Source organism: Cordyceps javanica, chromosome 5, assembly GCF_051103115.1.
Source record: "Cordyceps javanica chromosome 5, complete sequence".
Classification (NCBI taxonomy): Eukaryota; Fungi; Ascomycota; class Sordariomycetes; order Hypocreales; family Cordycipitaceae; genus Cordyceps; species Cordyceps javanica.
The window spans coordinates 1,931,008-1,946,254 of NC_139299.1; the positions used below are offsets into that span (position 1 = coordinate 1,931,008).

At 53.0% G+C, this 15,247-nt stretch overlaps 3 protein-coding genes across 3 annotated transcripts; 1 reads left to right on the plus strand and 2 right to left on the minus strand.

Annotated features, from left to right (window-relative positions):
- Positions 1-1,383: 1,383 nt before the first annotated feature.
- Positions 1,384-6,032, minus strand: V2A60_007814 (vacuolar protein sorting/targeting protein 10; the record flags this gene model as incomplete). The annotated part of the gene is made up of 2 exons (XM_083259096.1): positions 1,384-2,005; positions 2,059-6,032. 2 exons carry the CDS (start codon positions 6,030-6,032, stop codon positions 1,384-1,386), a joined length of 4,596 nt encoding a protein of 1,531 aa, XP_083115222.1.
- Positions 6,033-8,264: 2,232 nt separating this feature from the next.
- V2A60_007815 (uncharacterized protein) lies at positions 8,265-10,023 on the plus strand (the record flags this gene model as incomplete). Its single annotated transcript, XM_083259097.1, has 2 exons — positions 8,265-8,567; positions 8,629-10,023. The coding sequence occupies 2 exons, from the start codon at positions 8,265-8,267 to the stop codon at positions 10,021-10,023; spliced, it is 1,698 nt and encodes a 565-aa protein (XP_083115223.1).
- Positions 10,024-10,870: 847 nt separating this feature from the next.
- Positions 10,871-12,813, minus strand: V2A60_007816 (amino acid permease GAP1; the record flags this gene model as incomplete). Its single annotated transcript, XM_083259098.1, has 3 exons — positions 10,871-11,933; positions 11,998-12,207; positions 12,266-12,813. The coding sequence occupies 3 exons, from the start codon at positions 12,811-12,813 to the stop codon at positions 10,871-10,873; spliced, it is 1,821 nt and encodes a 606-aa protein (XP_083115224.1).
- Positions 12,814-15,247: the final 2,434 nt, after the last annotated feature.

A 15,247-nucleotide genomic window follows, 5' to 3' on the forward strand; every position in this document is an offset into this window, starting at 1 on the left:
GCGGCCTCGAAAACAACTCTTTCCCTTCTTCTTTGCTTTCCAACGCTCTGACACGTCTCACGAAGCGTCCAGGTAGGTGGAGCTTTTCCCTCATCTACTCCCAACGCTGTTGACCAACCTTTTGTCATTCTCAACGGGTGCGTCTCCCGTTCGATATGATCAGATCAAAACGCTAGTCGGCGTCCGGAGGGGGGGGGGGCGGGCTGTAATAAGAGCCCATGGTGTGGGGTGTCGAAGAGCAATGACGCTTTTTGGGTTCTTTTGCCAGCTTGTTTCGAGATGTTTATGCGTGATATGCGGGCTTTAATCTTCGGGGACTACTCTGCAGAAGACAAGGGGAAGAAGGGAAAGAGAAGAAGAATAAGATAAAAATGAAATGAAAAATAAATCGAGATTCAGCCCAGTCATGGCGTTGTCTGTGTGTCTGTGTGGCGGCCGGACGAAACATTGTCGCCTCCTGCGTGACCTGGCGGGCTTGGCTGCAGAACCCACGAAACTAGGCTGGCTGGCTGGTCTTGCACTGCAGCTTTGACGTGGAAAGGGCTGGCCATGTGATGAATTCTGTGTTTTATCTTGTTGCTGATTTCCTTTTTTCCCCCCTACCCATCATTTTGCATAATTCCAAATCCCGGGCTCTGCTGTGTAGGTAATATGCAAAGTTGATCATCTGACTCCTTGGGTCCGTTCACGTCTGGCCAGCAAGGATGATGAATTTACTTGCCTTTCGAGGCAAAACCGAGTCAAAGAGTCAAGAAAAAGAAGAAGGACAAGTACAGGAATTAGAAATGGACAACTAGACGAATCAAGCAGGGGCCGCAAGCTCATTCTCTTGTCCGTCAAGAGGCAATATCACGCAGCTGTTATACGCATGGGGGAACGGACGGGATGTATAGAGGAATGCAGATGGGCGCGGTGAGCAAAGACGCTGCATCAATAACACTAATTTGTAATTCGTCCGTTTCAGAGAGAGCTTCTTCACCCCTCCCGGCAGTTCTGGGGCTTCCTTCCGGGAGTTGCCTCATCTGTTATCAAACAAACGAACACGAGGCCGACACAACAGCAACACGGGGCCGTGGCTACTACGTATTACCACATCAGAGCACAACGGTGAGAGACGAACGTACGAGAGAAGAAAGAGAAGAGGAAACAAGGGAAAAGAAAAGAAAAAGATGAACCCTGTGCAAACGGCCGTTTCATTCAGTAGTCATGGCCTATTCCGGTGAATCGCCTTGCAACCCAAAGATGCTCTCATTCAACGCTTCATACAAGAAAAGAAAAGAAGAATGCAAAGAAATTAAAAACCACAAATATTCGTTTTTGTGTCTACTGCATGAAAAAATTGCCCCTCTTCGCCTTTTCCTCCTCTTTTTTTTACAAAGTCATTTACACGTCGTCGTCGCTGTCCTCGCCCAGCAGCTCCCCATCGTAGTCTTCGACCCGCGAGTAGTCGCCTCCGCGGGCAAAGCTCTGCCTCGTCGTGAAGCGTCGGTTCCAGCTGCGGCCGCTGTCGCCGCCCGCCGCTCGCTGGTACGCCCCGACGGCGGTGCGCCACATGCTGGCCCCGAGCACTGGCAGCGCGGCGACCACGGCCGCTACGGCGGCAATGGCAATCACCGGATACTTGATCCAGGGCTGATCGCTATCAAACGTCGACGATGACTCGCCCAGCCGAATCTGGCCAAACTTGCCCGACCAGTTGCGGTGCACATACCACCCGACCGCCGCAGCCGCCGCAATCGGGAGCACCACGGCGAAGAAAATGGCCACACCCGACGTCCTGTGCTTCCTGGCCACCTCGCCTTCGTAGCCCGCGCAGTCGTGCTCCGTTGATGTCTTGTCGTATTCCTTGCCACCCTCGCACGTTGTCAGCTGCAAGCGGCGGTAGCCCGTAGGTTCAAAGTACGTCGTGGCGTTGTACTTTTCGCACCATTCTTTGCCCGACATGGGCTCGAGGCCCTCTACCAAGACACACTGCCCGCTGCTGTCCATCTCAAAGTTGTAAGCACTAAAGCAAGTGGTTAGCGTAAATTGCACCTCTACCTGCTCGGTTTTTCTTACCATTCATAGTCCTGCCGGCTGCAAGCGCAATTTTCCTTCTTGTAAAGGCGCTGAATGTCTTGTTCATTATAGCATTTACGGTCCGTCTTCTTGCGCAGATACTTGGCAACGTGGCCGAAAACACAGTCGTTGTCCAGCATGGGGTGCTTCGGAGACCAAAGGTCATAATCGGGGTCGCCTCCCTCCTTGCCAAGGCTGCCAAGCTTGCAAGGTTTGTCGGTGAGACCAGTAAAATCGAGATTGACAGTGAAAAGTTTGCCAGATTCTGATCTGCACCAAAGAAGAAAGTTCCGTGAAGTGCCAGAAGACAGCGTAGTGATGTCAAGCACTGTTACCTTGTCATCCGTAAACTTGTAGTCTGTCCATGTCTTGCCCTCATCTGTGGAATAGGATACCATGTTGGTCGTAGCGTGGTTGTCGTGAGTGGCACGTTCCACTAGCACAATGATGGATCCTTGGTCACCGTACTGCCAGGTCCAATGCCCTTTCTTAACGTTGCGCCAGGTGATACCGCCGTCAGCGGTCATGAACGTGTCTGCCTCCTTGATATCACCTAGAATGGGCCCAACGTTGCCGACGCCAAACATGAGTCCGACAGCAGTAGCGGCAGCGAATGTCTTGCGCTTATCATCGCGTTCTGTGTAATGGTGGATATGGAGGGCGCAAGACTTGTCACCCTTGGAGCTGCTGCATGGATATGATTTGCCATCAATATCCTTCCTTGGCGGAGCCAGGTAGCCCCATTCAGCACCATCATTGCGTGAAATCTTGGTCTGGAGTTTCTTGGTCTTCTCCCCTTTGCCAGGGTTGGTGACGGCATTGATGAGCTCAAATCCTTCCAGACCCGCGACTTTTTCAAAGTCTACATATGGCGTATCATCGCAGTTAACATTGGAGGCGCTCAACACAAAAGACGTTCCATTGGAGTTGCTCTTGATTATGGAGCCATATTCGTGGTCTGCGCCGTCATCTGTCTTGACGAACAGATTAAGAGCATGCGTGGAGCTGTCCAGGGCAGTGTATTCATTCTCGTGGCCTTCTTGGAACTTGTACGGGAAGTGCGCCTTCTCAAAGTGCTTGCCATCAACACTGACCAGAGGCCTGACGCCACCTGTCTTCTGGTCCTTTTCGGCCAGAATGATGTATTCGCTCATGGTGATGAAATTGCTGACTTCATTGTCCAGCATAGTCACGTCGTCATCGAAAAAGTCGTCGCTGGTAACAATTGTCATGGGAGAGTCCGCATTCTCTTCGCGATGAGCGAGGCAGACAATCTGTTTCTCGGCACGAATGTTGTATTCAGAGTTGCCAGTGAACTCGCACTTCTCGACGTACTTTCGCAATGTACGCCAGTCATCGCCACGGTCGGTCGAAACAGAGGCCTTCAAGTAGCATGACTCTTTACTGCCCACCTTCTCACACGTCTTGCCCACCCAGAGAATCCAGTCCTTCTTGTCAGGGTGGAAGCTGAACGGTCCATCCTCGTATGGTTCAGAGGGAGCTGTGAAGGGATGAAAGCTCTGTCCACGATCAATGGTGTACAGGACTTTATTGTCTTTAGCGGTAGTGAAGTATACAACGTCGTTGAAGTAAGCGTGTGGGAAAATGTTCTGGATTTCTTCCCCCTCAAGAATGCGTTCCCATTTCTTCCCATGATCGGGGGAACGCCATAATCGATCATCGACTTTCAATTGGCCACCGCTTCCGCGCTCAGCACCGCGCACAATGACCGTCTCATCTTTGGAAGAGCTGGCATCTCCGCGTTCAAGATAGATCTTCTGGAAGTCGTTCAAGTCGGTGTCAAAATCATTCTTTTTGTGGGAAACATCGCCATTGGCAGGGTCTGTGCTATCGCCCCCATCCTTGCCGTCCTTACCGTCCTTGCCGTCCTTGCCGTCCTTTTCATCGTCCTTTCCACCGTCCTTTCCACCGTCCTTGCATTCACGCTCCACCGTGTCATCTTTCTGGGCGCCATCTTTTCTCTTGCACGAGTTTCCGGGGATCAGTCTCCAGCCGGACGAGCCCTTGAAAGTCTTATCACCTTCCTTGCACGAGCCTTCAGGAATGACAAGGGAGCCGGCTTGATTGCACTTGGTATTATCTTCAGAGTCGCGCTGGAAGTTATAGTCACATTCAAAGTCGGCATCGGAGCATTCGCAGTCCTCAGACTTGGCGATTGGCTCTTTGAAGTCGCTCTTGATGAAGCAGTCTGCATTCTTCTTCCTGCGCGTGAATGTTTGCTTGTGGCCCATGATGCACTGCGGCTTACCGTCAGCATCAGCGCGCGCATGCCATTCTTCCATGTCATCATCGCCGCATTTTCTTTCGTGGAGACCCTCAAAATCGATGGCGATGCTGTGGTACTCGCCCTTGTGTGAGCCTACAAGGAGGAACTTGAGACTGGTAGCATCTTGCACCGTTGTGAGGAACTCGGGCTTGATCTTGAGACCATCTGGGAGAGAGACAGTGTCCCATTTCTCACCATGGTCCAGGGAAAATGATAGCTTGTCGATGTCGGGCTTGGATGAGTCTTTGACAGCAAGGAGAATGGAGCCCGAGTCGCCAAACTCGTACTTGTGCTGACCCTCAAGAGCTTGCTTCCAGCTTCGACCGGCATCATCGGAGACATACAAGTTGGATTCTGAAGGCTTCTTAAGCGATTTGCCAGTATTTCCATTGCCCATGACCAGACCAGGGGCAGGGCCAGAGAAGACACGACCAATGTTATCTAATTCCGTGACCGAGTGCAAGTGAATCGTGTCGTCTCCAGCTTTGAGGGACTCAAACGTTCTGCCGTCATCAAAAGTGATTTTGCTGACCAGAACCTTTGATTTGCCGTGCTTGTCAACATCAGCTCCGTTCTCAATAGTGTTGACGAGGTAGACGCCCTGGATGCCGCTGACATTTTCGAAGTCGACGTGGCCCTTTCTGTCTCGATTCGTGTAAGGAATGTTCTCAGTAAAGTATGTGCCGTTGGAGTTGCTAGTGAACAAGACACCCATGGGCCGAGAGGGAGCCGAAGTCATGACATCGACCTGGATGCTGTAGTTTGTGCTCTCCAGGACGGTATAAGCGCCCTGATTGATGGCGTGAGAGTGCTCATGCGAGTCTGAGGTGGGAAACATGGCACGATGCCACTTTTTGGTATTGTCAGTGACATAGAGAGCCATTTCGTCACTTCCGGCCGAAGTCGTGGCAACCAAGAGGTAGCCCTTAACAATAGCGACATTGTTGACGCCACGGACTGGCTTGTTGATGTCGAGGTCGGGTTCAAATTCTTGAATCTCGCCCTTCTCCTTCTTGAAAAAGGCATCAGAGACGACAAGACGCTGCTCTTGTTTTCGAGGGGAAAGTTCATCGCGAATGATGCACAAGATTCTGGACTTGTCGAGGTCCTCCTCGCCAGTGGTAAATTCAGGCGAGGACTTAGCCCACCAGCAACCGGCTGTGTCTTCACGCAGCTTTTCAACGGTTTTGAAGCTATCGGTTGTGACCGTGGCCGCTTCGTCGCAAAAGATTTCGTCGCAGTCCATGCCGTTGAATATGATGCGCGTCGGATCGGCGGCGTTGAAGGTTAATACTTCGGGCTGGAATCGGCTCGGGGGTACCTTGGAGTCGAACTTGGTCCAGGTCTCACCGCGATCCTGGGTAATGTAGTGCTCGTGACCGGCGGTCAGGATGAAGGCGGTCTTGGCTTCGTGGGGGTGCATGACAAGCAGAACGGCCTTGCCCTCGGCGACGTCGGCGATTCTGGCCCACTGAACGCCGGCATCCTTGGACCAGAAAATGTTGCCGGTGTCGATGTTGTGCCATATTATAGAGTCGCTATCCTCGAAATAGTTGATGTTCCGAGGATAGCCCTCGATCTTGGAGGCGGAAATGGTGGGTTCGTCCTTGGCGAGGGCGATTGTCCAGATCAAGGAGAGCAGGAGGACGCGCCACCAAGGCACAGCCAGCGGGCTGTAGATCCTCATTGTGACAGAAGAGCGGGTGTTTGTTCTATCATGTAGTGAACTTGAAAACAGTGTGTGAAGAGTCGATATATGCGCTGACCGTTGCGAACAGCCGACTTCGTCATTGGGTGAGTAGAACAGGAATTTTGGCGCGATGCGGATTGCGTGTCCAGGCCTCTCTGAAGCTCGTTGCGTCAGAGACGTTAACAGGGCACTGGACCTGTGGCTTGCGCAGCATTCCTTGCTGTGCAGCGGCACAGGGCAGACGGGTGCGGGCTGTGGCGCGGGCAGGTGTGTGGCTTGCGGCCCCACATGAGCTTTCTCGAGACTGGCCCTTGCATAGGGATAAGTACTTATGGGAGGCAGCCTTCTGCAGATGAAGAAGAATACTTAGAACTTGGATTTCGAATTGCTATTGCTACGGAGATGTATTCAGGAGCTCCATTCATTTATCGGAGATTTTTCTCATTTTGTCCCTCGCGTTTTGTTTCTATATTGACGTTGCGTACCATCACCTACTTTGGTCGCTCGACGCTTCTCTCTCAGAGCACCCCGACTGGGAACATGGAGTTCAAACCGCGAACATGGCGGCGATCTGATGAGCGACATCCCGTCGATCGGTAATGATGAGTTGAACTGTGATCTCTGAGAAGGTTTCCGCGTACAAGTAGCAGCGCACGTGTCCCCGGCCTGGGCGGTACATTCATTACCTACTTGGGTACAGTGTACGTTGGTGACAACCCTCCAGGTAGCAATTGAGTCCGTCGCCCGCCTTGTGCCGCAGGTAAGTAGGGCCTGTAAGTACTTGGTACTTAAATCGGTATGGCCACGTTCTCAACCACTGGCCAGGCCCCTGATCCGGGTGTTTCTCATGCTTTCCCTGCAAGTGTGGGTCCTTCAATGTTGGAAAGCGATGGCCCGGGGCTGTCTATCAGTACTTACTTAGTATTTGCAGGGCGGCATTGCAACAAAGAAGGAATTCCGCGTTGATAAAGTTGAGAGGAAATCGCCATCTACCCAACCACCTATTCCACAGCAGAACACTATATGTGCGCGATTGCCAATACCTCGTAGCCATCTAAGTAGCTACTAATGGCCTCCTTACCATAACATAGCTAAGTACCTACGTACCTATCTACCTACCCATGTTCACGCGCAATTACTGGTAGTACTTAGGGACAACCGATACCGTGGCAACCAGCAAACGCGACTAACCAAAACAAATAAGTCGATACGCGAGGTAAAGTACTCAGTAGAGCCAGCGGCGCAGCAACACTGAATGACATTGCCGATTCAGATGACCTCTTGCCAAGTATAAGATTTTCGAATCTCGCAAAATGAGGCGTTTTATGCGGACTGGAGAGATCAACATCGAGGAGGGAGGAGGGCTGCCTACTTAAGTACTTGTCATGTCCGCGGCTGGCATGTGTCGGTACCTTCAAGTTCCTTTCGGAAGGGCCCTACCTAAGTACAATCTGCCAAGTGCAGTGGTGCTAGCGGGTAGTCTAGGTGGTTCTAGCCTAGCTTCAGGGGCCGCTGCCTACCTAGCACTAAGGGATATCCACTATATCCCTCCCCGTATACCCTTGCAACCTTGCTAAACGACTGTCTTTTCAGTTGTCCAGAGCACGTCTGGCTGGCCAACTGGCCTAGACGGGTCTTTTGCGTTAGTTAGCGCGAAAGGGGTGCTGTTGTTACTTAAGTACTCAGTACTTATAATATGGAAAACTCGCCAGAATGCAACCCTGATTCATGGGTAAGTACCAAACTATCACTATAGCATGTAAGTACTCTCAATATGCCGTGTAAATACCGTGTACCCGCGCAAGGCGCAGTCACTGTAGCCCGTAGTCGTCAGGTACCAGGTACCGCCGTAGGGGGCAGGCTACCACGCTGCCCCTCCCTCCCATCAGCGGTCCCTCCCCCAGTGGGCCTGGAGCGCGCCCGCCAAAGCCTCCCACGTCCTCGCTTCCTCTCCGGCGCCGCCTATGTTTTGATCCTTGTTGATCCTCCACGTTCATTTAAACCTGCCTCTGACTTCTCATCTTCTCTCTCTCTCTCGCGACGACTTTTGTGCATTCCAAAGCTGACACCTTCCCAACGACTTCAAAGCCTTGCCTGGTCCACCCAATACCTAGGTACTGAGTAGTTTGGTAGCTGCTGTCTGCTTCCTCGAGGTCCCCTTACAGCCCCGCCATCTGTCCTCGTCGTCCGCTTCCACAAACAGCCCCCCTCCCCTATTCACCATTTACAATGTCTGCTGCATACAAGCAGTTCTTGGCCTCGCCGAGCGCCTCTCTGCTCGCTGACAATGCTTCTCTACACTACATCACCACCCTCTCCAACTTTGCTGGTGCTACCGAGATCCTCAAGCACCTGACTGCCCTGCGCAGACAGGTCACCAAGAAGCAGGAAGAAATCCTCAGCCTTGTCGAAGCCCAGGATGCCATCGTCGTCGAAGTCCACACGGCGCTTGAATTCATTACCAGTGGTGGCATCTACCTCCCCAAGCTCGATGACAACTTTTTGTCTGATCGTACCGCCTACGTTGTTATTGTAAGTCGCGACAACGCGCTCTGTTTGCGCTTGCTTGCTAACCTCGCCCGCGACTGTATAGACGCACTTTGTTTCCTTCGACGCCGACGGCAAAATTGTTCAGATCAGACAGCAGTGGGATCAGGGCGCGCTTCTGAAGCAGCTTGATATTGTTGGTAAGACCGGTCGCAACTGGCCTATCCAGGATAGCCGTGAGCAGCTGCGACAGATCCAGTCCTGCCTCAAGACTGTTGGCAAGAGTGCTCAACAGGCCTCTAACCAGAATGATGTTGTCATCCGCACCCGGCATAACACAAACAACGCTCTACGCGACCCCCATGCTTCCCTCAACCTGTACGGAACTAGAGAGGAAATCGAGTCGGCTCCCCTAAAGGCCACCGCCAACCCTTACGCCGGTCACCGCCCCAGCCAGCGCTCTGTCATTGACATCATCGGCGACGAACCGGAGGAGGGTGAATCTGGACATAACCGCCACCGCTCTGTTTCGCCCAGCAAGGCTGGCTCACACAAAAATTTCCAGCCCTCACGCATCTTCGACGGCAAGCCAGAGTACGTCGAAGAGATGGAGACTCCCAAGAGGGGCGACAAGTTCATCAAGCCTCACCCTACCAAGTATAACCACTTTGACTTTGTCGATGGTTCTGATCCTAGAGACGCCCCCGCTCGCGGTGTTGATCTTGACAACCGCCCCAAGTCCAAGCATGATAGCCAGTGGTCTTTTGACGACTTTGTTACTCCTGCCAAGCCTACTGCCAGCAAGGGTATGCGCTCACGAGATGTTCAGCACTGGAACCCCGAGATGCAGTTCTCCGCCGACCCTGAGGAGCGTCATCCTACCGGCAAGGGCCGCCGGGATGCCGAAACTCATTTCGAAATCCAGGATGATGGTGAGAAGGACGCCCGCCAAGAACGCGTCGGACTCCCACGCGGCGCCATGCACAACGAAGGTCAGAGCCTCTACAAGAATCAGCTTTTTGATGAGGTTGACCCCACTCCCGGTCCCAAGCGTGCTCTGAACACCGTCACCAACCTGAAGGATCGCAGCAAAGACTTTGATCCTCATTTTGAAATGACTGATGAGTCACCATCGCAGCCCCCGCGAACCCAGCATGCTCCCGAGGGCAAGGTGAAGATGGCCAAGATGATGGACCACAACTGGGAGGTCTACGAGCAGTCGCCCCTCAAGGAAAATAACAGACCTCGTCCTGCTCCCGCCGCTACTGGTAGCGGCCAGAAAATTCACATTGCCGGCGACGGCATGGGCTCCAGAAAGGGAGCTACCCACAGCGACCAGGACACCAAGATTCACATTGCTGGCGATGGCATGGGTGGCCGTAAGGGCACTTCCCGTGCTTGGATGACGGGTGGTGATGACGAAGAGGAGCAGCCCAAGACGCAACCTCGAGGCCGTGGCACTGCTGCCGCTAAAAAGACGGACGGCTTTTGGGACTTTTAAAATAATCATGTCCTAAAGCTTTCTGCCAGCAGAATGTAGTAGATTCGGGCAATGGCAATTGGCTGATTCTACTGGTGTTACTGTTTGTTTCTCTCCTTTCAGTCCACACACTAGGAGCAACGTCTTGAAGGTGGATGGCAGCACTTGTCTTGGATTCCGAAAACACTCGCCTGTTGTTGGATTTCTAAATGGAATTTCTGGTCGCTCCTTACACCAGCTTATTATGGTAGGGCCTGGTTGAAAAGGGAAGAAAGCACATGTTGACCTTTTATAATTTTTCACTACCTTCTCTGGCTGGGTTGCCTTTCTTTTTTTACCGGCGCTTTACGCCTTTACGAATTTTCGCAAAGCTTCTTTTTTTCTGATTACGATACATAGCCCTCAACTTTGACTAGACTGGTTTTTTCTTTTTCGTCTTCTGTTATTATCTGGACTCGCAAAAGGGTAGATATAAAACTAAAAAAAAATACGAAAGCATTATTGCCAAAGCCTGCTCAGGCACACAATGACTCTGGAGAGCGGGGCTTCAAGACTGTGTTTCATTATTTTGTCATTTCATGCTATGGAGTACATGTAAACCAACAACAAACGCCTTTGTTTCGCCAAAATACCTGATCCACTATAACTACCTTATAGATACATGTTGAACGCTGCACCGGGATAAAAAGGATTCGTTGAGCAATGATTCGTGGTACTCGGAAGCGTGTTTCGTTTCCGTTTTCGTTGTCATTGGCATTCTTTTTGGAAGTGGTTTCAATAGTTTTTGTGATGTAGACACAAAGAATTATGGCTTCCAACGAAAAAGTCGCATGCAAGAAAAAAAAAGGGATAATACATTTCTTTCTTTTCAGCAGACAAATTTATACCACACTTTCCATTTCGGCCACGTCTTACGCTCTTCCCTCTCCTGCGCTACCAAGATGGGGAGATTCCAGTCGCGGCGGCCCGTGTCAACGTCCATGTCGCGGATGCGAACGTAGCGGGTGCGGTAGTACAGCTTGTGGGCGCCGTAGAAGACGAGGATGAGCGGGGCGCTCATCCACTTGAGGAAGAGGTTCTGGGCGATGGCTGCGCTGGACATGCCGCGCCAGCCGATGGGGAAGGCGGCGACCCAGAATTGAGCGATGACGACGACGGCGTTCAGGCCGAGGCCTAGATAGGACCCCCAAACACCGACCTGGGACTGGAAAGGCAGCTCGTCGACGGTACGGCCGGCGAGGGCCCAGGCGCGGCGGAAGCGAACGTGGCAGAGGCAGATGGAACCCCAGGTGAAGATGGAGGAGAGACCAGAGAGGGCGAGCAGCCAGTCAAAGACGCTGCTCTGGGAGTTGGCGTCGGCGAGATAGGCAAGAAGCCCCACAGCGCCGGCGATGCAGATGGCGACGAGTGGGCGGCCCTTGCGGTCGACGTAACCCAAGAATTTGGGCGCCTGGTTGAGGTTGGCGAGAGCTGCGATGGTGCGCGAGGACCCAAAGACGGCCGAGTTGCCGACGGAGAGGACGGCGATGAGAATTACGGCGTTCATAACCGACGGTAGAATCTGGATACCAGCTTCTTCGATGGCGATGACGAACGGCGATGCCTTGGCGTCAGCCTTACTGTCGCCACCGAGCAGCCGCGGGTCGTTATGCGGAACGAGTAGCCCCACGAGAGTGAGCGCGACAATGTAGAAGAGGGTGATGCGCCAAAATACTTGCTTGATGGCTGTGGGGAGCGACTTGCGTGGGTTCGCTGTCTCGGCCGCCGCTAACCCGACGAGCTCTGTCCCGGTAAAGGCAAACGCGGCCGTGACGAAGACGCTGCAGAGGCCCTTGAACCCGTTGTTGAAGGCGCCCGGGTCGCGCCAGTACTCGCCGCCGATGTAGCCCCGGTCGGGGGTGCCGCCGCAATTGAGCACAATGCCGAGAAGACTGTCGGAGAGATGTCAGCTGTGGTCAAGTGGGTTGAATAGGTTACTATCCCGGCGGCACTTACATAAAGCCTATGACGGCAATGATCTTGATGATGGAAAAGAGAAATTCGGCCTCGCCGTAACCCTTGACGCCAAACATGTTGATGAGGACAATGGTGGTCAGGAAGATGGTGACGAATATGGCCTTGGTGAGGCTGTCGTTCCAGTAGCCTATTGTTAATGAGGCGGCAATGATCTCGAGCGGTAGCACAGACAGCCATTGTAGGGCATAACTGGGAGCCATCATTAGCACTCTGCGGGAACCTATCTGGACAAGGTTGTGTCACGTACTTCCAGCCCATGGCAAACCCCCACGATGGATCGAGAAATCTTGTCGCCCACGACGAGAAAGATCCAGCAATGGGAAAAATGACGGCGAGCTCGCCGAGCGCCTGGCACGTCGAGTACAGCATGGCGCCGATAATGGCGAAGGCAATCAACAGCGACGCGGGGCCGCCGGCGTTGAGCGCCTTGCCCGACACAACGAAGAGACCCGTCCCAATGGAACCGCCAATGGCAATCATCTGAAGATGCCTGCCCTTGAGGCTCCTGGAGAGCCCAATATGGGCAGTCTCCAGCGCAGCGAGGTGCAGATCGTAGTAGTGAGAGCCGTTATGCTGGCGGCGGGCGATGGCAGGATCATGGTCGTGGTCAGCCAGCAGAAACGTCGAGTTGGGGTCGCGACGAAAGGTATCAATAAAGCGCCCAAAGCGCATGGGCGGATGCTGCCCGTACTCGGGCTCACGCATACTATATGAGCTGCCGTAGCTGAAGGAGTCGTCTTTGCTCTTATACGTGTTGGTGTGGCCAAGTTCAGCATCACCTGGCGGCGATGCCATATTTGGAGAAGAATGGGGAAAAGAGGGGATTTGGAAGGGGCTATAGCAGGAAGGATGAATCGAGTAGAGGAGAAGGCGGTTTGTGGCGAGTTGCTGCGCTGCTGTTGTATTTCGTTTGCTGCAGTGTATCACGAGCAGAGCGAGGCGGTACTTGTCTGTATGGATGGAGGGGCCTCGTGCGCTCAGCTAGAGCCGGGCGAGGCAGCGTACATGAATGTCAGTAGATGCCGAGGTTTTTGATGGTTTAATTCATGGCTCAAAAAGCGAGGAGAAGAGCGTCTGTGATTTCTGTTTTGCGGTCCTGCTGGAGTTTCCCATCTGCAATGACGTGCGTTGGCTGGGTCCTGCTAACGAAAATGTGGTTTCGATAGTTCAGTAACCATGCCCGAGGACCCAGTCGAGGATGATCTACCCCGCGCTAGGGTATGTATTCGCAGAGAAGGGCAGAAAGATAATAAAAATCAAGCAAGATAGCAGCGAGGCGAGTTCGATTGCCCTTTTTTGCAATTGGCGGCCGGCCTCTGTGAGACGGCGCGACGTCGTGGAAGCGCGAGTTCGGCCTTAGCTTGATATGGGGCGGTGACGGGCCACGGCTGTTACATTGGCAAGTGTGCGGCTGACTTTCATGCGGCGGCAGCCCAACATGATACTTTGTCTCTCTCCGTCAAAAGGCAGTCGAGGTCGTATACGTGACGAAGAGCTATCCGACGGCTGGGAGGATGAAACTTGCAAAAAGAGCGCAAAAAGCACGCTGGCCGCGAGAGTTGGCAAGGACGAGAGCGCAGGGGTGGTTGGTGGTGGCGGCGACGGTGTGCCGGGGGTGGGTAGAGGGAGGAGGGTCGGCTTGGTGGTGGACAGAGGGACATTGACATGCCAACCAAATCACAGGCGCCTGGATTAGGACTGGCTGGAGATGCGGAGAATGCAAGGATGCGAGGAGATGGATCAGGCTTTGAGAGAGAGAGAGAGAGAGAGGCAGAGAGAGAAATAGAGAAAGAGAAATGGGTGGTGCCAAGTGCGAATGAGGCTGAGGCTGGTGGCTGAAGCGATGGCGTCGGCGTTGGCGTTGGCCTGTGGTGACCGGCAACTGATAACTGGAAGCTGGCAGAAGATAGTAAAACGGAGCCAGCGGCGAGGGGAAGCCGGCCCGGCAGCTTTGCAAACGGAGCCAGCTGTCATTGTCCGTCCAAGGTAAGTTTTTATTCTGCTTGGCATGGACTGTTAAGTGGGGTATATGGTATACAAGGCAAAATTGATCCAAGTTGAATATCCAGACATCACGAAAAATAAGAAACCACAATTCGCGTCGATACCTAATACCGCTTTCCCCGGTTTGCATAACATTTGTCAGGTTTCCTGCCAGGCTGGCAACCACCAGTTCCTTGCTGTGCGGGCGTGTGGGCGATGTGTGTGGAGGTGGAGCTCTCTGCGGCACGCTCGGCGATGGGTCCAATGAGTGACATGGTAATTCAGCATTGCAACGACGAGGCTGTAACCAACCCGGAGAAAGAGACCCTTGCTGAAACTATTGCGGATACTTTTTATCTCTAGGCAGTTTTGGGACCAGATTGCCGCAACAACATCCTTTCATCTTCCGAACTGGCAAGAAGTCATCCCGTTCTACCTCTAGTCGTCGCTATCAAAGCCGGCATCTTCCGGCCAGGGATACCAACCGCCCGTCCATGGTAAAAGGATAAGGTACCTACCAAGATGCCTAAGTACCCGGAAAGATACATACATACAAGTCTATACCGAGGCGCGACAGAGGGCGCACTGCTGCACCTGGGTGGCTGCTTGCCTGCCTGCCTGCCTGCCTGCCTGCCATCCGCCGATGAAAACCCATCGAATCGAATTATGCCCCCCCTCTCCTCTCCTCTATTTATCACAGCGCTACCGGAATTAGTAAAGCCGTTGGCGTTGCATGGTGTGAGTGACAACGAAATGGCTAGGCTGATAGGCCTCGGGCAAGGTCCTCAGTACCACCCTCTCTGCAGCTGGTTTATACTTTTGGGCCCGCATTCCGAGCCTTCAGCCGAGAATCGCCCCTTCTTGGCAGCCCTTCCAACGTTGGCGCTCCCCCGGCTCCCGAGACAGAGGGCTTGGACCCCAATCTTGTCCCCCTCGACTCTCGTGTAACATGATCATTGTTCTCTTCCATATATTTGCTCGTCTCGTTCCTCATAGGACCCTTGCCCTATCATTTCTTGGTGTTATGTGCATGAAGCCGGCTCGTAGGCTCAAGCGTCCATAGACCTGCTCTACCTCTCATACTCACGATAACATCCGGGGTTTGGAAGTTGGCTAGCCTTTCAGCTACATGCAGGGCCTAAGAGGATTTTTCAGCCAACAGAATGGCATTCCAAACAGTGGTGAACAACCTGTACATTCTAAAAAAGTGAGTAAAATGAAGCGTAAAAGCTTCACTTGCAGGATC